This window comes from Gymnodraco acuticeps, unplaced genomic scaffold (assembly GCF_902827175.1).
Source record: "Gymnodraco acuticeps unplaced genomic scaffold, fGymAcu1.1, whole genome shotgun sequence".
Lineage (NCBI taxonomy): Eukaryota > Metazoa > Chordata > Actinopteri > Perciformes > Bathydraconidae > Gymnodraco > Gymnodraco acuticeps.
Window position 1 is genome coordinate 337,099 of NW_022992040.1, and position 22,686 is coordinate 359,784.

Here is a 22,686-nt window from a genome sequence, read left to right on the forward strand (position 1 = left end):
GCGTTTTTGTGTTGGTGTCAATCCCTTTATTTGAATGACAAGGACATTATACAAAACGTGATGTGATGGGGAAAAGCAACAACAAAGTCATTCAGAGGAAGAGCAAAAAATAGAAAGACAAGAGACATTAAAAAAGGACTGAGATATGGATGTAAAAATATGGTGGCCTTTTTGTTTATTATAATACATTTGACTTGAAACTGTTTATTATTGTGTGTGCTGTTATGTAATGGTATGAGCATGAGCATGAGCATGGTATGAGCACAGCATAACAATAACTGAACGGCGCCATCTATTGGCTAAACAACTGCATGTCCAGGCCAGACACGTGACGTCACTTGGTAAGCGACGGCGTCAGCTGCAGACAGTTGGGGTAACGTGATTATTTTCAACCCCGAAAATGGTCAAATCAGGGAAACTTCGATCTGGGACGGGGACTAAACTAAAACGATGGAAGAAGGGACACAGCAGCGACTCAAACCCGGAGACGAGTCGCTTCCGACAGGCTGCAAAAAGCCGCTTCTTCAGCCGACCCTCCGGTAAGCCTCCCGTTAACATTACACGTGGGTCCGTAGCTACTGCTAACTTTAGCTCGCGTCAGCCATTTAACTTGCAGCTAGCTTTACATAAAATGCCATTAAGTGTTCATCATCAACCTCAAAATAGTTGGCAATTGAGAACCTAAAATCTAAATATCTTTCTGTCTTTTTCCTTTGACTATTTTGTAATAACACTCAGTTAAGTGTTTGGTTATTCATGATAACAACTGCTGTGTGTTTGAGAGACACACACATGGTTAAATGTCGATAGACAGATAACTATTAATATTGCTGATGTCATACAGGCAGCACCTACAAAATGACAATATTGACAATAAAAGTAAAGATACATTGTTAATAATTGGCCAGTGACGTACAGTTTTACCATGGGTTACTTTTTTGTATTTTGGCATTTATTTACGGTATACAACAACTAATATGTGTATCTAAGTCTTTATGATAGACTTAATTTTTAGCATTATTATTCTTATTACTTAAGTAAGTTTTGCTTCCACTGTGATTTAGGGGTTTATTGCCATCAGTCTAATCCTCAGCCAAATAAATGCATGATTCTTTGAATTAATGTTATTTACAAACCTTAAAATGTCTTGTTAAATATTGCTGTATGTTTATCATCATTCATCCTCATTGTCCTAAAATGTGGGGGCAAAATATATAAAAGCGTTGTGTATGTGGAAGTTGGCTTAATGTAATGGTGTGTCTCTCCATCTTTTTACCCCACAGGAAGGAATGACCTAACAGTTGATGCTCTGAAGCTGCACAATGATCTGCAGGCTGGTCCGCTGGAGATTGGTAGCCGTAAGGATGCCCGCATGGAAGAGGAGCCAGACGAGGCGTTTTCAGATAGGACGTCAGGAACCTTCCTCAGCGGCCTGTCCGACTGCTCCAACCTGACCTTCAGGAAGGTGCAGCGCTACTGGGAGTCCAATTCAGCTGCTCACAAAGAGGTAGGTACTCCACTGATGGTACATTCACACACAACTCATCAACAAATATCTTTATTAGGGTAACTTGTAATGAAAACTTGTTGTTTTGGTGCAGTGAAAAAGCCTTTTTCCATTAGGAGGAAAGGCTAAAAACATTGAGGGTAGCTTTGAAAATGTATTGATGACATTTGTAAGAGTTGATTTAACGGTACAAACACCATATTTTCAAGTGTATACTTACAGATTTTCCTTACAGATCTGTGCGGTACTGGCAGCTGTTACAGAGGTGATCCGTAGTCAAGGAGGAAAGGAGACTGAAACAGAGTACTTTGCTGCTTTGGTGAGTGCTGCTTTAGGAACATTTACAAAGACATAACCACTAACTGTATGTGTTGAAGATTACAATAAACCTTGGTGTTGTATCTGAAAATGCAGCGTGTTTGTGCTTATGGTAGATGACCACTCTTGAGGTTGTGGATACGACAGAGTCTCAGGCTGCAGTGGCGTATCTCCTCAACCTCGTCATGAAACGGTAAAACTTTAACAACTTTTCTTGCCAAAACAAAACTCCCATTCACGTCAAGGCTAATGAGTTATGACTTGAAATGATTTTCATCCGATTGGTGTTTCGTTCTTCAGGGTTCCGGCTCCAGTGCTCATGTCTAAGTTCTCTGACACCACCAAGGCTCTGATGGACGTCATGTCCAAACAGGCCACATCTGAGTCTGCCTCTGCGCTCAGATGGGTGAGTACATTTCTTTCTATTCATTTTTTTATATTGTTCGATGATGAAAACTGCAGCATAGATTGAGTTTGTCATTACTGCATTTCTAGATCCTGTCATGCCTGGCCACTTTGCTGAGGAAGCAGGATGTATCTGTTTGGACTTACCCGTCTACTCTTCAGGCTTACCACGGACTGCTCAGCTTCACAGTGCACAGCAAGCCTAAGGTCTGTCTCACAAGCCTGCTACTAAACACCTCATAAGTATTGAAAAGTGAAGCTAAAAATGTACAATTATTTTACATTTCATTTTCTGTCCATTGTGGCTCCCAGGTCCGTAAAGCTGCACAGCAAGGAGTCTGCTCCATTCTCAGAGGTAGCGACTTCCTGTTTAGAGATAATGCCCCGACCCATCACCCTGCAGCAGGAACCACAGCCAAGTTCTGCATGAAAGAAATGGAACAGGCAGGAGGTAAGACAAACATAATTTGTTTTCTTATTGTGGGATATTAAATAGTTTAAAATATGCTTTTGAAATTGTCCTGTATATTGTAGTTTAAGTATGTTTCTTACCCCTCCAGGCAGCAAAGAGGACACCACCACTCTTCATGTGCTGGGTCTTCTGAAGGAGTTGATGGGGACGTTTCCTCTGGGAGCGGTCAAGTCCTGTTGTGAGACTCTGCTGCGAGTGATGACACTCAGCCATGTGGTGAGAGCTCAAAAACATGCATAGGTTGTTGTTCTTATCATGGATACAAAAATGTAGTGTCTAACATGGCTGCTATTCTTCTGTCCATAGCTGGTGACAGCGAGTGCCATGCAGTCCTTTCATAGGCTATTCAGTGGGAAGCCGAATACTGCAACCCTCTCACCAGAACTCAACGCACAGATCATCACGGTGAGAGAATAAAACAAACATGGAAAATGAATAACACAAAATGTGGTTTGAAAGCTAATATGCCATTTCCCATCGTCAGGCTCTGTACGACTACCTGCCCAGTGAGAACGACCTGCAGCCGCTGCTGGCCTGGCTCGCTGTCATGGAGAAAGCACATGTTCACTTGGCAGGGTAATAGTGTTTTCTCATAGTAGCATCACGTTTTTTTTTTGTAATTGTGTGTTTTCCAGTCAGATTGGAAAGGTACATCAACAGTTTGTGTGTCTTTGTGTAGTTTGCAGAGCTCTTTGAGTTTGGGTCACCTCCCTCGCCTCTTCTCTGCTGCCATATCCTGCCTGCTGTCGCCTCATACACAGGTGGCTTCTGCAGCAACCAATACACTAAAGGTAAAAAATCAGTTGTTGCTTTTCTTAACCAGTTAAGCCCTGAGCCTGTTTTTCAGGTTTCAGGCTCGAAAATGCCACTAACACAACAAATGATATATCTTCACTTCTAAAAGGGGTAAATTAATAATTATTTTTCTCAAAGCAAGGTTACATCTGTGAGTTGGATGTAGAAGTGTCAGAATCAATATAGATGTTTTTATTTTAAAGTAAATTCAGATGGAACATAGTAAAAACATGTAAATTCTAATGTCCACCTAAAATAAAACCTTTACTTATAGTGAAAACCACCCTTGCATGATGGGTTAGTAGACTAAAAGCTTTAGGAATCCAAACTATAACATATAATAAGTACCCTGTATCAAGATTGATGCAAAACAAGTGAAATTTGACCTTTTTAGAGAGGTTTAGAAAAATAAAATCCAAGCAGACTCACCTCTGGGTAATTTGGGAACTTTTTCACTGTAAAAATCATTTTATTACTTTGAATTATCGCTATAGGTATTCATTCCATCCAAATACAACTGTTGTGAAAAAAATAAAATAAAATAAAACATAGGCCTACTCTATTATCCTCTGAAATAGCCCAGAGCGAAAAATGCTAACCTATTACTGCACCGAAAATCACTCTTCGCTCCCTTATTACTTATCCTAGCTGCACATCCAACACATTGTTTATGATCGCAAGGAGACACAGAATCTAACGGTGCCCACCTCAACACTGAAAGATGCAAACTCGCGACGTTATCAACAAAAACGTACATCAAAACAAGTGGTGCTAACATGCGCTAGGCTAACAATGACTTACCTTCCTCGTTGTCTGGTCTAAACTGGTCTTCAATGGCATTAAAACGATAAAAACGATGATGTAGTTAATCCATAGATTAATATCCAATGGGGCTGTGTCCCCTTTGAAATGTTCTGATAATCTATAAGCAATAAAACTGCAATTCCGTTATCTGCTGTCCGCTCTGTGCTCCGTGCGCTCTGGGTCCTGCTGCATTTCCTGCTTCGTTACATTGTAAACAATAAATGAAGTCGGCTGCGTAATGTTGTTACGCTGGCTGGCATTCTTTATACTTTACGCAGGACCATATCTCTGGAACCCATTGGTCGATTCGTGTGATTTACACCTTTTTCTTAACCATCAGAACCAATAGAATCAATGGGCAGTTCCCAAATCTACGTAAACATTACCATAGCGGACGTAATAGAGAAGCAAACGAAGCATATCTGAAAGTGCAAGCCTGGACGGCAAAACTTTATACCGAGTATATTGTCATAAATATGATGATTGATTATCAGTAAAAAATTCTACGTGACACAAAGACATTGGATTAACCTTGAGATGCGTTTTTATTCCGTTGAACACAACTTTTGATCACAAATCAAAAAAGGCAAGACGTAATTATTGTAATATTTTTGAAACCGGATGTTGTTTACTTTCTCTTTTCTGGCTGATAGCTCCAGGAATTCGAGGTCTTACAGTGATGATTACATGTGTGGAATCTGTGGAGTCTCAGCTTTAAATCGTATATCTTGTTTGTGCAGTTAAGATAGTAATAAGGGCATTTCTACCGTGTGTTGTGTGTAAAAAAGCGTTAGCATTTTTTAGCTCAATGCTAATTCAAAGGCTTGGTATTACTCTTGTGTTTTTTTTAGCTAACAATTGTTCTTATTGTCAGTTAGCGGAGTTTCTTACCTTTAAAAGGGTATGAAACATTAATAGTTTCATAAATGTTAAGAAGCCCTGAGACATGTGAGAAAAAAAAAACTGTGGGAGGGGTCCACTGGGGGGACCTTCGGGCTTAACTAGTTAACAGTGTATGCAGGGGACATATTTTACGACATTATGTTTATCTGTTTCAGACTTTGCTGACTGAATGTGTAGCCCCTCACATGGAGGAAATGGGCATGATCACTGCCACAGCCTCTGCAGGGAACCCCTCCTATGTCTGCAAAATGTTTCGGTAAGCACCCTGGTCTCAATCTTTCCACTTCTCTATTCAGAGATTTCATGTGAATGCTTACCATGATAATTGTATCTGTTTTTCAGCATCGTAGAGGAAGGCTTGTCCTATCGCTACCATGCCTCCTGGCCATTTGTGCTGCAGATCCTGGGTTGCTTCTATCGGTCTACAGGGAAACGTGCTCACCCCATCATGACCAAGGTAAAGCCACTTACATTTGTACATTACTGTGAGTTAGAGATAGAACTTTGCCTGAATGTTTGTGTTATGTGCCCGACAGTCCCTGCAGTCTCTAGCAGACCTGCGCGCCACTCCTCATTTCCCCTTCATCGGAGAGTTGGACCTGGCTGTAGGAGGCGCTGTAGCGAGCATGGGGCCTGAAGTGGTGCTGGGCGCTGTTCCTCTCAACATCACCGGCTTTGAGTAAGTGTGATTAATGATTTCTTTCTTTTATTTTTTCCAATGTTTTTTTATTTTTATTGAAGAACAGGCACAATGATAGGGTCACAATTGAGACGATGATCTTCATTCATTTTTAGAACAAACCAACACCACCCACCACCCCCCCCACCCATCTCCTCCCCTCCCACCCCACCTTGAAAAGTTTAATAAAAAAATTAAACATTCCACGTTCAAATATAAAAAATAAAAACGGTGACAAAAAATAATATTAACAATAAGTAAATAATATGGCACAGGGCTCGACATTAACGACTGCCGGGGCCATCTAGTATTTAGCCCGGGCAATGAAGCCTCACCTGCTGGTTGCCTGATCGGGCAATCTATTATGCCAGTATCATGCAGCTCGCGGATCCAGTAATGAGTGACCCAACAGTAAAACTAAACATATCTATAGCTAGTTCAGGTAGTTTGAGAGGTAATTAAAATAGCTACATTACATTGCATTTAGCTGACGCTTTTATCCAAAGCGACTTACAATAAGTGCGATCGACCAACAAGATACAAACTTGAAGAAAACAGAATCATATAAGTACATCAGGTTTCATAGAGCAAAAACATTTCAAGTGCTACTCAACTGGCTTTAGATAAGCCAGTCCTTTATTAGTATATAAGTGCTTTGTTAATAATTCTTTGTTAGTAATTCTATCGCTCGAAGTGGAGTCGAAAGAGATGAGTTTTCAGTCTGCGCCGGAAGATGTGTAAGCTTTCTGCTGTCCTGATGTCAATGGGGAGCTCATTCCACCATTTTGGAGCCAGGATAGCAAACCCACGTGTTTTTGGGAACTTGGGTCCCCCTCGCAGCGAGGGTGCAGCGAGCTGTTTGGCTGATGCAGAGCGGAGTGCACGTGTGATATTCTAACCTGAAGTGTGTGTTTTGTCCGCTCACCGCTGCAGGTGATTATGCAGAGCTGCGTGTCGACTCGTCAGCAGCAGCTGATCTCTCTCTCCCGTCAGATTAGACTTCACTCGCGTTTATGTCCATATCGATCAGATCCAGCTAGTTCTAGCTAATGATATGACTACCTGCTTATTAAAAGACACCTAAACAATAAGCGTCGCTATGCAACTGGGTGAGGCCACAAAGTATAGCGCAGCATTATGCATTTGTTTACATGCCCACCGGAACCCCGAGGCATTACCAACAGATCAACGCACAATCAACCCATACAGGACATCTCTTTCTCCACATTACGTGTTAGACATTAGAATTGACTATTCTTGTCTGTTACATACTCTTCTTGTCTGTCACATAAGTGGCGCAAGAGTATTGCGTACTCTGACGTCGCCATTTTGTGTGCTTCGCGGATGCGCTCGGCTCCTCTCGACTGCTGCTCGGGTCTGCTCGGTCAGCTTCCGGATGAGGAGGCATTCGTTCGACCAACTTACAGTAACATTACAAACATTTTTAACAGGGGCCATAATAGTGTAAATAATGTTTTATGTTTTCTACTTTTATACATCTGATGAAGGCATTTGCCTTCATCAGATGGAAAGTGTCTTGACCAACAACTTAAGTATTTCTTATAGCTATGCAGGGCATGCAAGCGAGCAAACACAAACAAGAACAAATAAGTGAAATGAAGAATAAAATTGAAATTGTACAATATAATATTGTGGTGGTTCATCTTATAATTCAGTCTAGAGAATGCACCAGACAGCATCTAAGACCTGCAAAAATCTAAATGTTCTAGGGGGAGGCCCCCCAAACCCTTCGTGCGTAATTTCGTCCGTGCGCATTTTTCAGGGCAATCTCTATTGGGCTCAGGGCCATCTGTAAATTATCTTAGATGGCCCACAGGGCCATCTACCAAAATCCTTAATGTCATGCACTGTGGCAAGTAAAAACGGATCAGTAAGTACAAATATAAATAAGAAGATGTATAAAAACATTAAAAGATAAATAATTTCCCGCCATCAGGTGTTTGGAGGTTGTTGAAATAATCTATCAAGCACTGCCATTTCTTATAAAAACTGTCTACAGAGCCTCTAAGAGTATATTTTACCTTCTCACGTTTCAGAAGGAATACCAGGCCTTTAAGCCAAATAGAGTAAGACGGGGGCTTAGGGGATTTCCAATCTAATACAATTCTGCAACGAGCTAACAGAGATGTATGGGAGGCGTGTGGATTAGTGCGCTGGTGTTCGGATCAGGGGGTCACAGGTTCAAACCCCACTGCAGTCAGCATGTCGTTGTATCCCTGGGCAAGACACTTCACCCCAAATTGCTCCTGTGGGGATTGCCCACAGTACCGAGTATGTAAGTCGCTTTGGATAAAAGCGTCAAACAAGTAACATGTAACGTTATGTATACGCCACCACATCACCTTGTTGGGCAGTCAAAGTGAAAATGTTTTCTGGAACCCCAAACAATATAATGTAAGGGCAGGGCTTCAACTCAAGATGAATGCATTTGTTTAAGGAAATACTGTGGGGCAATGTTCCTGTCATTATTGTGGTTCAACGGACTGTTGCTTTTTGTCACCAGGGATGACTTGGAGTTCCCACGCAGTTGGCTGATCCCGGTCATACGGGATCACGTGAAGAACACTCACCTCGCTTTCTTCTCTTCTTATTTCCTCCCTCTGGCTTCCACACTCAAGCAGAGAGGTAAACACGTGTGTGAGGCTCAACTTTAGGCTAGAGGGAACATGATGGCTAGGTATTAACTTGATAACTTTGTTTTGTAGCTGATGAATTGGAGCAACCAGGACATAAACTTGAGGCCAAAGTCTACGGGACATTACAGACGCAGGTAGCTCTACACGGACCTAACTTTGATGGATTCACAGTCGAGAGTTTTTTTTTTTTTAAGTCCATGTCTGTATGCTGTCTTTCAGATTTGGACCATGCTTCCTGGTTTCTGTACATGTCCTGTAGACCTGCTGGTTTCGTTCAAAGGCTTAGCCCGCACACTCGGTACGATTATTAACGAGCGACCGGACCTGAGGCTCACAGTGTGCCAGGCTCTACGCACTGTCGTCAACAAGAGCTGCTCCACCGGTAGGAAGACACTCGTGTTTCCAGAGAGAGACAACGCATACAGGCGACTTTCTCTTGAATCAAATCATTCCAAAATCCTTTGTGTGTACTTTATTTCTGTAGAGGAAGAAAAGGCTGAAGTGGGCCGCTTCTCCAAGAACTTCCTGCCAATCCTTTTCAACGTGTATGGCCAGCAGCCGGCAGCTGGAGAGTCCTCCACCTACAGGATGGCCGTACTAGACACCATCAAGATCTACCTAACTGTCACTGAAACACAGGTCAGTTCAGTTTGTTCACATGTGGTGCAGTGACAACCCACTTGATGTTTGTTAACTTAATTTATGTTTAACTATGAACTTACTAAACACAGCATTCTGAAAAAACATTGCTAGTTTTCTTTCATAAAGAACTGATGATTTGTATTGTCTGTCTTTACTGTGATGGGCCATATTTATTGTGCTGGGGTATCACTGATCAAACGCTCATCCTCAGCTGGTCGGCACGTTCCTGCAAAAAGCCACAGACAAACTGAGCAGCTCGGACACCACAGAGTTCACACGGTAGGACATAAATACAGATATATTGCTGTAGAATTATGTTTGCCTCAGTTTATTATGTAATTGAATTATGCGTACAACTTTCTATTGAACCTCTCTCTCTCTCAGGCTGTCAATGATGGACCTTGTGGTGGCCATGGCTCCCGCTGTAGATGCAGCCACCATGACTAAAACCTTTGAGCTGATTAGGCCATATTTGGAGGTAAGGGTATACAGAGTGTGCTTAATCGCTTTCCAGTTTTTAATTAAAGCTAAATTGATTAATTTCTTTGTGTCTTTTGTTACATTTGTTTTCTAGTCCAAAGAGGCAGGCATGCAGAAGAAGGCATACCGTGTGCTGGAGGAGATGTGTGGAGGAGAGAGAGAGGAGTGCAGATCCTTTGTCGTCGCCAATCTGGAAACACTCAAAGTGGTCCTGCTCGACACTTTGAAGAAAGCCTCATCGCCGGCCAAAAGGGTGAGCCTGCTGTGTAGAGAGAAATGACATCAAACCAACTCTAGGTGTGCTTGATTTTTTTTAAATGTTTTATTGTACTTTCTAATTGTATCTTTTATTTGTGTTGCTCAGCCACGACTCAAGTGTCTGATCCACATTGTGAAGGGGCTCACTGAAGAACACAAAGACTTTATCCCAGCCCTTCTGCCAGAGGTAAAAACACAAATGAAAACAAACACATTGATACTGATGTTATCTGACATACTGTTATTTATAAATGGAATGTGTTTGCTCTCTGTCAGGTGATTATATGCACCAAGGAGGTGTCTGCTGGAGCGCGTAAGAATGCCTACACTCTGCTGGTGGAAATAGGAAAAGCATTTGTCCGTTTCTGTGGGAACACAAAAGGTAACACATCTGTCTTCCTTCAGTTTTGTATATATGGACGCAAGTTACTCACAAAGACAATTTTGTTTAAAATACTAATGGAGTATGTGGCTCTTATCCAGATGCCTTGGAGGAGTATTTGATGCTGGTGTACGCAGGACTCACAGGCTCCGTCACCATGATCACCTGCACAGTGTTGGCTCTAACTCGACTGATGTTTGAATACAAAGGTAGGTCTGCAGACTTTCACTCATTTCCTGTTGGTGTTTTTGAATGCTGTGATTTGTGACCTGCATTCAGTCTGCTTTTCTTTCTTCCCCAGACGCTATAGACACGAACACCAGGGAGCAGCTGCTGCACAACATCTGTCTGCTGCTCACCTCTCGTACCAGGGAGATAGTCAAAGCCGCCTTAGGCTTCATCAAGGTCATCCTCTTCATCATGGACCCCAAGACGCTCGCATCCCATGCCTCTGTCATGGTAGGTATTGTCCCTGTTGATACTCATTTCTACTGTAAGGGACAGTTGCGCCCTGATTTAATACAGATGTCACTCTCTGTGTTCAGATGGAGGGAGTTGGGAACATCAAAGACGATGTGAGGAGGCACTTCAGAACCAAACTGAAGAACATCTTCACCAAGTTCATCAGGAAGTTTGGGTGAGTGCTTGTTTATAAGCCTCAGCTGGGCCCTTTCAATTGACTGAAGAAGATGAGATGGCTGTAATAATGCACGTCAAAAAATGTCCAATTCAGCTTATATTTTCCTCCATTGTTTAGAATGTCTGGTTTGCTAATTCCTCCAGTTTATTTGGCCCTCTTACAGCAGTGCCATTCATTACCATTACTTGGAAATGGTTGTATTTGTCCTTTTTTATAATGTGTTGTTTTTGATTGGGAACTGATGTTTGATCATCTGAGATGCATCTTTGTTTCTTTTTAGCTTTTAAAAATGTTTCTTTGTCTGCTAGCATGTTTGTTTGTTTTTTAAACACAACTGATTTAAAGCCATGGCCAGTCAAATGTTTAAGATGCGAGCATATTAATAATATGCACATATTCATAAAAGGGCATATCTTTGTTTTTTAATAATGGCACCAGTTATAACACGGCACTGGTTGTCTTTACGGCACCAGACGTCTCCTCTGGGAAACACAACTACATCACTTCTTTATGACACAGTATGATGTACTGCACATATTTTTCTGCATGCGTCTGATTCTCGGCTGTTTCTCCAGTTTCGAGCTAGTGAAGAGCATGCTGCCTGCAGAACACCACAAGGTGCTTGCAAACATCCGCAAGGCTGAAGCTCGCACCAAGAGGCAGAAGCAGGTGGCGGAGCAGAACGATGATTCTGAGAGCGAAGATGAGAACCCTAAAACAAAGAGCCAAAGGTACACTGCTGTTTCCCCAAACAAAGCCCTGGATAACCTCGTACATTTTCCCCTTTCCTCAAAAAATAAATAAACAACCTTTTGCCCTCCACTCTCTAGTATTGAGGACATCCTTGCAGAGTCGGACAGTGATATGTCAGAAGATGAAGGAAAGGCTCGTAAAGCTCAGAAGAAAGGAGGCAAACCGCAGAAAGCACGGGCCTGGCTCAAAGAAGGAGAGGAAGATGACCCGCTTAACTTCCTGGATCCTACGGTTTCCCAGAGAGTGCTAGGTAACATACGGTGTTTGCATTTTGACTTTTCGAAGAAAGAAATATCCTGTCATGGTATTTCTTTTAACATGTTTTTGTATTATTTTAGCCACCAACCCAAAACTGAAAAAGAGTGCCAAGGTTGAGCATGGTTTCAAGGTGACATCAGACGGACGGCTGATCATCAGAGAGGATGAAGAGGACGATGGAAAGGTTGACGGTAAGAGGAGTTCTTTAATTAATCTAACCATCTTGTACATTGCTTTTTGTCAGAGCAAATGACAATGATCAATCCATGTCTACAGATGAGGGAGAGATGAAGGATATCTTAGAAGAGGCTGGAGTCAAAAGTGTGAGTACTTTTGTATATATGTGACACAGAAATGTTGTAGTGCTGTTGTTACTGTAGAGACATTTTTACTGCTGTTTTAACTATTTTTTGTTTTTAATCACCTTCAGAAAAAGATACAGAAAAGGAAGTTCAGAGATGACAACATGGACGAGGACATGGACATTGCGCCACAGCTTAAATACAAAGGTAGGACTGGTGCAGAACATCCTCAGCGATAAAACTGCTTAAGCATTAAGGGGGTTGCATTAAGCCTAGGTGCTGGATTGGCAGCATGTCATGAGACTAAGCAGCGCATCTTTCTTCTTCTCAGCTGGGGGTTCAGGTATCCACAGACCCCTGAGAGGAAGTGAAGACACTGGGGCAGAGTACAAGTCAAAGGTGAGTACGACAGCTTTCAGAAACGCACTGCAGGAGTTTCTGGTTTAGAAATGATCATTCTGAATGGCTCTTCTTCTTTTCTTCTACATCTCTCAGAAAGGAAAAGGAGACGTAAAGAAAACAGGGAAGCATGATCCTTACGCTTACATCCCTCTGAAGAAGTCCCAGCTCAATCGCAGGTAACTAAATTCACTCATCTACATTCTCATAAGGAATTAATTTGTATAAAAATATCCAATGCTTACATATTTTATTCTTTGTGTATTCACAGGAAGCGTGCCAAACTACAGGGCCAGTTCAAGGGCATGGTGAGAGGAGCCCAGAAGGGGGCGACGTCTGGAAAGAAAATGCAGAAGAACAAGAGGAAAGCCTGAAGAGCATCCTTTTATTACTCAATGGACTCTTAATGTGTTGGGTGTGATGGTGTGTTCATAAACATACTAAAATGCAGATTTACACCGTTATGTGCGTGTCTGTCGGTGTGCCATTCAGACAGACTCATTGAAGGTGAATTAGTTTGTTTTTAAACTGTTCCTTCTCTCAAAGCTCACAAAATGCTCTGACGTCCTTTAGCTTCAAGGGCTTTTGGCTTAAAATTACTCGACTGTAATCTGTTTTATGCATCCGTTATACTCCCTATTTCCTTAAAAATACATGTATTTATGTGAAAACATTAATATGGAGATAGACAATAAGACTGGTTTGTGAAGTTTAATATCTGTCTTGTGTTATTTTGTCACTTGAGGGCGCTATAGACAGCGAAAGACTGTTAATGAATACATTTTAAGGTGATTTAAAATACATAATTTTTTTTTTTATACTGAGAAGATAAGACAATATTTCCCTTTTTTAATTTCGCCATTTTATAAACCCAGTTATCTCCAGCCCATTCAGTGCAGCCCCTTAAAGACGGAGAGAGAAGCTGTAGGTTGTTGTTGTGCAGGGTCAGTGAACATACCATTAGCCTCGTGTGATTCATTTCCCCAGATGGATTGCAGCAAAAATGATTCATAGCAACCTCCTAATCGCACTCTTTTGTGTCTGAGCTCAGTGTGTCAGTCAGCGTCTCGGAGGAGTGAAGCAGATTTCCACAACTCAGTCAGGACATTCTCAGAGCGGTTAAGTGTTTATTAAAGGGGCTTCAGAAAGTATTTGGGTAGACTTTTGATTGTCTTACTACACAGTAACCATTAATGACAAGATGAGAACCTGTTTTTAGAAATTTGGTATGAATAAGAATTATGTCAGTGCAGTGATGTTACAGAAATGACCTTCAATAAACCTAAAAGCAATGAAAAATATTAGTATTTAGTTTCAATTTTGAGGCCTAACAATATAAATGTCATTGATTGTTTATTAGTGCTTGAGTAATAGCTTTAATTTAATAATGTGCTTACATTACATCACCAAATATTGCATCTTGCAATATCCAATTAACTAATGAACATGTCATTATGTTTTTCACTTGCTGCAATCTGAACTGATTTACAGTATGACTGCAAACTCCTATTGTAATAGTACCACGTTTTTGAAAAACGTAAATAAATCACTTCCAGACAGCATTTAAAAAACATTGTTTAATGGAGACAAACACAAAAGGTTGTTAAGAAATAATGCAAAAGATAATTTCAGTCACTTAATGCAGTACAATAAACATTTCCTGTGTAATCTTTGCTAGTAAGACCACAAATACATCTGATGCCAAGCCAGAATGCTTCCTAATATCCATCTTAACATTCCCCTAACTCCGACCTGACACTAACTAGAAAACAGATGCAGACAGGGCTTGTGTTATAATAAATAAAATATGGAGTAACTGTCCTGCAGTTGCAATAGTATCACTGAACCGTTACCCTAAAATGTCCCCAAAATGTAAAAAAAATATTTAGTTTAAAAAAGATGAATTAGTCAGATTATTTTTTAAAGAAAGTGTAAAGTAAAAAAAACAAAGCCAACATAAATGAAATTCCAATAATCTTTCTCTACATGCTGTATTTCCCTCCACCTCCTCATTAGACATTATTCTCTACCAACCCTAAGTAAACTATTTACCCTCATTAACACTAAAATAACTTTCAGCAACACTTAAGTTTCCAAAAATGTTTGCACATCCTCTAACCATCACATTTAATACTGTACACACAGGCTTAATCAAGTAACTACATGCTTGTTGTTTCTATAATGTTTGCATTTTTGTTTTACAAAAGTTTTCTTTATGAAACTCAGTAGATTTTGATATTGAGATAAATACATTTCTGCTGTCCAGCAACAAAGCACAGAGCTCCAAATCAGAGGGTCTGGCTTTTTAAGATTGAATGTCTGCTGTCTTCAGGATGAAAGACTGACATGGGTGTTTTATGGAATTAATTGATGTATCACTTTGTTTAGTAGGAGGCCCCCTTGTTCATCATCAGATCCTGGGTGGGGGTCGAGATGGTGGGGGTGCACGGGCTGGGGGTGGACCTGGAGGGGGTTGGTGAGAAGGGGGGGGTGCGCGGGAGGGTGGCGTTGTGCGGGGCCCTTTCGACGGAGGCTTGGTACGAGGGACAGAGTTGGACACAAGAGGTCGCTCTTCGGCGGGCTGAGGAGGAGGGGGGGAGGAGGGGGAGTGATGAGTGCGAGGAGGGGGCCGGTTGCTCGGGGTGGACTCCCCATCTTTGACTCGCTGGAAATTAATACAGCGACCCTGCAAAACACACAGACGGACATCTTTTCAATGCAGAGTACAGATTTAAATGCAGTGCATCTCAATGAGCTTGTTAGATCCAAAGGCCAACAGGGTGTGTGTGTGAGTCTTTGCCAAGCTCTTATGACAGAGGCGTGTGTGTTCCTGTCTGTGGATGGCACACAGAGCTGCTTCTGTCCACTGTCCACACCTGCACCACAATAGCTGTGATGCTAGCATAGACACTGACAACGTTATCACACACACACACACACACACACACACACACACACACACACACACACACACACACACACACAACACACACACTGTAGAGTTATATTTGTATTTATTCATGTTAGCAAACTATGGATAAGCTTAAAATGAGAATAATTTGGGTAAAACTGTGAGCTGCATTTGGGGCCTGTTGACATGTGTTTTTGAGGACAAAGGAAGATGGGGGAAGGGGAGAGCATGTCCTGATTTGCATTCAACTTAGATCTAGCTGCAGTGTTTGTGATGTTAAGAGAGGTCCCTTGGGTTTCTCTGGTGCTTATCAATAGTAGCAGTTAAGTGAATACTGTTCAAACAATACCTGTGTTTGTGTTTTATATTGATTTCTCTGTTTTATCCTTTCATAAATGTAAGGACTACAAATGGCTATAAACATTCTGGGCTGGTTGGAGTAAACAGGGTTTTATGGCTCTGTGGGGGAGGTGTAGGTATGCAGGCCTTGAGACCTTTGGTTGTAAAGTGAGCCTGTTTGGTTTCCTGCTGCGTTGCGTCTCCCAATGAGATGACCTGAAAAGATGACCAGCTGACCTAACACCAAACCCCTCCTTCTTACTCTGGTATATCTCCGGTGGATCCCTGGCGTTCGGCCTCTTCTTCACATGCTGCGCTCGGGTGAAAGTAGCTCTGCAGTATGCGGACTAGAGCAGGAGTAAGCCGGCATTACTCCTTAAGCATTGCAATATAACTGTAATATATCATGTTGTATTGTAATGATTGTATTGCATTGTCATATTGCCATTAAAGTAGATTATTGTTAACGGTTACTTTGTAGATATGGATTCCTTCCTGTATTATAACCAGCTTCATAGGAACGCGCGGAGATTTGAAAAGCGGACCAGTTATCCCTTTAAATCTCCAACAAAATGGTGACCCCGACGTCTATGACGAAGCTGAGGAAGAATTCAGACGCTTTCAAACATCTCAGACAATCAGCAGGACTCTGCAACTTTGCAAATAAGGTAAGCAGACGATGAAAGTCGCCTGTCTGTAATTGGATACGCTAAAACTTTAGGATTGTCTGTAGGCGTTTCACAGTGTTTTTATAGTTTAAATGGAATATACAATGCATATTTACTATGTTAGGAAAGTTATATACAAAACGTAAACGTGGATCGACAGGTAGACGGAAGTCCTGCGTGACGTAAATAGAGCAGTTTGGCGCGGATCTGCAGGTGAATATTCCTGAGTGGCGTAGAAATGGTGCAGTTTGTGTGAATGCGAGGTTTGAGTCCTGCACGGCAAAACCTGAAAACTCGATAAATCAGATCGAGTCGCCGTTTAAAACTGGGGTTTAAATAACAGACCAATGCTAAAAGCTTAAAGCCAGAGGTCTGTTATATATTAAACCAAGGTAGAGCGTTTCCCTTTGTCTGGAAACTTCTGCTGCTGCCATCTAGTGGCTGAAAGGGGGTATCACACCCTTGAAAACTTCTGCTGCTGCCATCTAGTGGATGAAAGGGGGTATCACACCCTTGAAACTTCTGCTGCTGCCATCTAGTGGCTGAAAGGGGGTATCACACCCTTGAAACTTATGCGAGCTTAGAGTTTAATCATTACATTGCTGGCCGGTATTGTTTGGTAAACTGGTACAAAACAATAAGGGATTGAACATTTTTTACAACGACAGCACCAGGAGATGAGTAAACTCAAGAATCTGTAGAGTGTAAATACATTGTGCAAAACACATTTTACACTTGCAAATGTAGACAATATAAATAAATGTTCAGAAAGAAGACATAGGCCTACACTTGATTCAAATTTCATTACTGTGATCCGATTGGTGTGCTCTGCAGGTTTACTATTGTTCGAAGTAACAGTGGGATTTAAAATGAGAGAAGATATGGAGATGTTCTTTCATAGTGTGTGGAATATGTGATGCTGGAAACATGTAAGTATTTCAGAGCTGTGTTGGGTAAATATGTAACAATGGATGAAACAATTTTTGGAGTTAGTTTTTGTAATATCATAAGTAGACATTAATTATGTTGTTTAGATGGCATTTAACAACTAAGACAGATAGTATGATTAGAAAGAGACAGAGTGGAAAGGGTTGGATTTATTTAACATCAGTGTGCTAGACTTCTTATAGGTAATGTGTACCGGGGCCTGGACTCCCCCTCTGAGTTAGAAAGGCTTTGATCCCGACCCTCCAAGCAGACAACGAGACCTAACCCAACAGGAGACTCCTCCTTCTCCATCGTACAGACAGAGAACCAGAGCTGAACCAACAACAACAACAAGACTACATCAAGACTGCAGCCAGAACTATCTCCACCTGTGGCATCCAGAACCAAACCAGCATGCTGACATACAGAGAGATACTCTCATCAGCCCCTCAGACAGGACATGAGAGCAGAATCCGCCCTCCATAAAAACAGCAGAGAGACTGTAAAGGAGGAGTGCAACAACAGTGGCATGATGGGGCTGCAGATGTGACTGGGCCAATGGCGGCCTACAAAAGTTACAGCGGATGGATTCAACAGCTGATGGACTGAAGAGAAGACAGAATCAGAGGAGTTGGCATGGTCGATTAGAAGTGAGGAGGCCGGGGTCACGGCTTGAGAAACCAGGGGAGGAGGAAAGGAGAACGGGAATGAGTGAGTTACACATAAACACACTTATTCACGAAACGCACATTTAAATAACTTGAATTAACTTCATAAAGACAGAAAGATTTATTAATCATTTGGTAAATTAAAAATAGCAGTAAAGAGGAAACTATTAAAGTAAAATGATAATCATCCTAAAACACACTGACAGAGTAGAACCATATTCTTCAATATTTTCATCATGTTAACAATTCATTCTTTAAGACATTTTTATTCACGTGTGAATAAAGTAGTGATCTCATTGGTTACAATATTGATCACCATTAAAGGATAGTTTTAGGAACCACTCTATAGGACAAATCTTTGTTTGTATTAATGGCTAGTGCCAAGCCACATATTAAATTCCAATCTAAAGTGTTGATTTCACCATTGTGGCATAGTTATTACCAGACTTCGGTTTTAAATCCTTGATAAAGGAGGGAGTAATTGTTGCATGTTCGGACACCCAAGGTTCCACACACTGCTAAAGAGTTTATCATTGTTTTTTAAGTAGACCAGAATTATAATGAGCTATGAAATGCAGAGCGACACAGATCCTAGTAATGTTTTGACTCAAGATAATAGTTATTGTACAAAAGTTTCTGAAATAGATCATTAGACATTTTAATTAGTAGTGGTACTCGAAGGAAGTGAGTTTTGTACCAAGTTTCAGGAAAAGTGGGAGGCGGAAGTCCCAATGACAAGTGAGAATCATCTTGAAAATTATAGTTGAAATCGTGACATATTTTTGTAGACAAAGGATACTGGCCTATGCTGAAATGTCAAAGTCTCTGCAGAGCACGACACATGGCCAAAAAAGACGGAGACCAACTGACCTTTGACCCTGACCGACAGTGTAACTTGACAAGGCACTGTGGATGACTGACTCTGGGGTGAACCTGACCAAACTTGACATGACAACCAGACAGTGTGAGTGTGAATGTATGCCGGCATGTGATCAGTGTAACTGCATGATTCTAAAACAATAACTAACCAAGCATGTTTTTGGACTAACATATTATTTTGGAGCTCCAAGGGAAACGAGAGGTTTCCTAAAAATTCCACAAAAAGGGGAAACCGCACATGTGATATTTTCCTCTCACATGAGTTGGCGGTTTGCAAATGTAAAAGCTGAAGATTCTGTTTCTTTTAGGCCTGAAGGACGGAGAGGAACACTTCTTTTCACTGAAGTGTTCACTGTGGAAATAATGATAATAATGTTCGTTATGTTCCTAACCAATTACCTGACAGTTGTTGTTCCCCTCCCATTACAGGCTTTTGTTACACATGAGTTCATGTGTAAAAAGGGGGAGTGAGTAAGTATAATGTATAAATGTCAACATGGCTGTAAAATTCACAATTTACATTTTTTAAGGATTGAGCATTGAATGTAATTAACCTGCTCCATATCTGGGGATAAGATACTGTTTGATGAATGTTGAGATGTTTCTAAATATTGATTTGAATTATAACAGGTAACAAAGAAGCAGTGGCCAAGGGGCTACTGTGAAACCGAAGAAGTTGACCTGTGATAGTTAAACAATTTTGTAATATTTTAACAGACATTAGAGCAACTGAGGTTTGAAATGTAGAAAGAACATATTACAGTTAAAGCTAAAACATAGTAGTGTATTGAGACAGAATTTAATTTAGACAACATCCTGTAACTAGCCTGGTAAAGAAGTAAGAGCCATATACTTTATTATTAGGTCATTATAGGGATATAGATTTCATCTAAATTTATAATAGAAAGACATTTGATGACAGTTTGTTGGAATTCTGTATTCATTTTTTCAGCTTGATAATATCTAAGCACTGACAGGTAGAAGCAGTATCACCAGGAAATCATTCACTTTGTTAGTATCGTGATTTTGGTTGTTTTTGAATCCATAACATTAGTGTGTTTCTTTACCAGAAACATTAGCAGTTCATATTAGATTTGGATTTTAAATAGGATTTCATTTAAAAATAAACACAGATGCTTGTCAGAAATTCAGAGCTATTGAAATATGTTATTTAGTTTACCTAAAGATGTTGAGGTTCTTATTTAGTTGGCACAGTCCAAGTATTAAGATTCTGAAGCTGCACTGGCAGATAGGAGGTCTACAATTAATTTGGAAAACCTGTTCACAGACGGCTGTTGTTTCAAGACACCCCACCAACAGGCTCCAAGTGGGTCAAAACAGCTGAGCGTAGGCTTGAGGGAGTTGTATCAGATTTCTCCACACAGGTCACCGGCGCCAAAAGGGGGACCCGAGAAGCACGAGGACAAAGTGGCTCAACCCCAGGCTCTCCGACCCCGACCGAGTGACCCAGCGGACCTCTTATGCCGTCTGCCTGGGAGAAAAGGGGGACAGCTCGTACCACGGGAGCCAGTGTGCGGCGGGGAAACCACCTACTAGGACCAGGGGACGACATCAGGACGGACGTGGCCCTGGCAGACGTGGACTACTCGGAAGCAGCAGACTGGAGGAGCAGGACCCTGGAGACATCCTTACAGCAGACGACCCGGGAGGCATCATCAGCGGGCCGGAGAAGGAGGACCCTGGAGACATCTCTACAGCATCGACCCGGAAGCCGCCATCAGCGGGACGAGGAGGAGGAAGACATCTCTCTAGCAGGCAGCCCAGAAGCTGCTGTCAGCGGATTTGGGGAGACAAAGACACGGCAAGCCGGGACGGCGCAGCAGAGGAGTCTACTTTGCTCTGATCAGTTCTACCCGTGAAGGGAAAGCTGCATCTCCCCCTCCCTATTAGCTGTCCTTGTGGGCTATTCCTCGGGGGGGGGGGGGGGGCTGATGATTCTAGCACTCAGCTACCCCCTCATGGTTCCTTCACTGCCATGGAAAGTGGTGTTCGGTCTCCATGAAGGTTTCAAGTACTCTGAATACCAGCTTCGGATGGATTTACGGACACAGTAGAAAAGAATGACCGTGGGTATATTTCAAAATGCCTTGTCTAAGTTTATCTCTGGAGAAGGAGATAAAAAGGGGGATTTGTAGAGTTATATTTGTATTTATTCATGTTAGCAAACTATGGATAAGCTTAAAATGAGAATAATTTGGGTAAAACTGTGAGCTGCATTTGGGGCCTGTTGACATGTGTTTTTGAGGACAAAGGAAGATGGGGGAAGGGGAGAGCATGTCCTGATTTGCATTCAACTTAGATCTAGCTGCAGTGTTTGTGATGTTAAGAGAGGTCCCTTGGGTTTCTCTGGTGCTTATCAATAGTAGCAGTTAAGTGAATACTGTTCAAACAATACCTGTGTTTGTGTTTTATATTGATTTCTCTGTTTTATCCTTTCATAAATGTAAGGACTACAAATGGCTATAAACATTCTGGGCTGGTTGGAGTAAACAGGGTTTTATGGCTCTGTGGGGGAGGTGTAGGTATGCAGGCCTTGAGACCTTTGGTTGTAAAGTGAGCCTGTTTGGTTTCCTGCTGCGTTGCGTCTCCCAATGAGATGACCTGAAAAGATGACCAGCTGACCTAACACCAAACCCCTCCTTCTTACTCTGGTATATCTCCGGTGGATCCCTGGCGTTCGGCCTCTTCTTCACATGCTGCGCTCGGGTGAAAGTAGCTCTGCAGTATGCGGACTAGAGCAGGAGTAAGCCGGCATTACTCCTTAAGCATTGCAATATAACTGTAATATATCATGTTGTATTGTAATGATTGTATTGCATTGTCATATTGCCATTAAAGTAGATTATTGTTAACGGTTACTTTGTAGATATGGATTCCTTCCTGTATTATAACCAGCTTCATAGGAACGCGCGGAGATTTGAAAAGCGGACCAGTTATCCCTTTAAATCTCCAACAACACACACACATGTTTTTGCAGTCTACAGCTTTACCCATTTCCCCTCCTCTTCTGCAGGAGCCTCTGCTGTGACTTGGCCTCTCTTGATGCAGAACAGAAAGTGGTTTATGTCTCTTATGTGGTTGACTTGTTGGGATGTAAAGAGGGGATTTCAATATCCCCACAATAGTTAACAGAGGCCCCTTGGTGTTTTACATAATTTACAAGTCAGGGAGAATGGAACGCGTCTCTTATTGTTCTCATTGATGGTTTCCCCTACACACACACACACACACACACACACACACACACACACACACACACACACACACACACACACACACACACACACGTCTTGCTCAGTGTGTGTGAAGGATGTAGAGTAGGTCCCGGTGTCACAGACCCTTGGTGGTCTGATTATAACACCTTATTAAACAGAGAGGCCCTAAAGTCACACAGGGGCCAATAAGAGGACTGCAGCATCAGTAGCTTTGAGGGGGCCTTTGTGTGTGTGTGTGTGTGTGTGTGTGTGTATGAGGGGTGTGTAATTGATTGGGGTCCGCCCAGTTGGGGGGGTGACTGCTTCGGTCTTGTCGCCCCGCCGTGGTGAAAAGGCCAGTTTGTGAGCAGCAGAGCAGCAGCACTACACCAGTGAGAGCATATGGACACGATGAGAACACAAGC

The 22,686-nt window shown here is 41.8% G+C and overlaps 2 protein-coding genes across 3 annotated transcripts in view; one reads left to right on the forward strand and one right to left on the reverse strand.

The window, feature by feature from the left end:
* Positions 1-297: 297 nt before the first annotated feature.
* Positions 298-13,955, forward strand: rrp12 (ribosomal RNA processing 12 homolog). The gene is made up of 34 exons (XM_034201800.1): positions 298-539; positions 1,284-1,507; positions 1,743-1,826; positions 1,942-2,018; positions 2,126-2,231; positions 2,321-2,437; positions 2,543-2,681; positions 2,791-2,918; positions 3,009-3,107; positions 3,187-3,278; positions 3,382-3,493; positions 5,360-5,460; positions 5,547-5,661; positions 5,741-5,883; positions 8,408-8,529; positions 8,610-8,674; positions 8,760-8,922; positions 9,025-9,179; positions 9,394-9,461; positions 9,567-9,660; positions 9,757-9,915; positions 10,027-10,107; positions 10,197-10,302; positions 10,404-10,511; positions 10,604-10,761; positions 10,848-10,939; positions 11,518-11,673; positions 11,773-11,945; positions 12,034-12,144; positions 12,230-12,276; positions 12,384-12,462; positions 12,587-12,654; positions 12,751-12,833; positions 12,926-13,955. Exons 1-34 carry the CDS (start codon positions 401-403, stop codon positions 13,026-13,028), a joined length of 3,867 nt encoding a protein of 1,288 aa, XP_034057691.1. The 5' UTR covers positions 298-400; the 3' UTR covers positions 13,029-13,955.
* A 261-nt stretch (positions 13,956-14,216) lies between these two features.
* antxr1d (ANTXR cell adhesion molecule 1d) overlaps positions 14,217-22,686 on the reverse strand; it is a 32,235-nt gene continuing 23,765 nt past the window's right edge. For both annotated transcript variants that reach the window (XM_034201801.1, XM_034201802.1), the window contains exon 18: positions 14,217-15,340. In XM_034201801.1, the coding sequence (XP_034057692.1) occupies positions 15,065-15,340 (276 nt within the window). In that variant the 3' untranslated portion in view covers positions 14,217-15,064. The remainder of the gene's footprint in view (positions 15,341-22,686) is intronic.

Coding starts and splice junctions, on each gene's coding strand:
- rrp12 (XM_034201800.1), top strand. CDS start 401: ATGGTCAAATCAGGGAAACTTCGATCTGGGACGGGGACTAAACTAAAA. Junction 3,279..3,381: donor GCACATGTTCACTTGGCAGG/GTAATAGTGTTT, acceptor GTCTTTGTGTAG/TTTGCAGAGCTCTTTGAGTT. Junction 9,916..10,026: donor CCTCATCGCCGGCCAAAAGG/GTGAGCCTGCTG, acceptor TGTGTTGCTCAG/CCACGACTCAAGTGTCTGAT.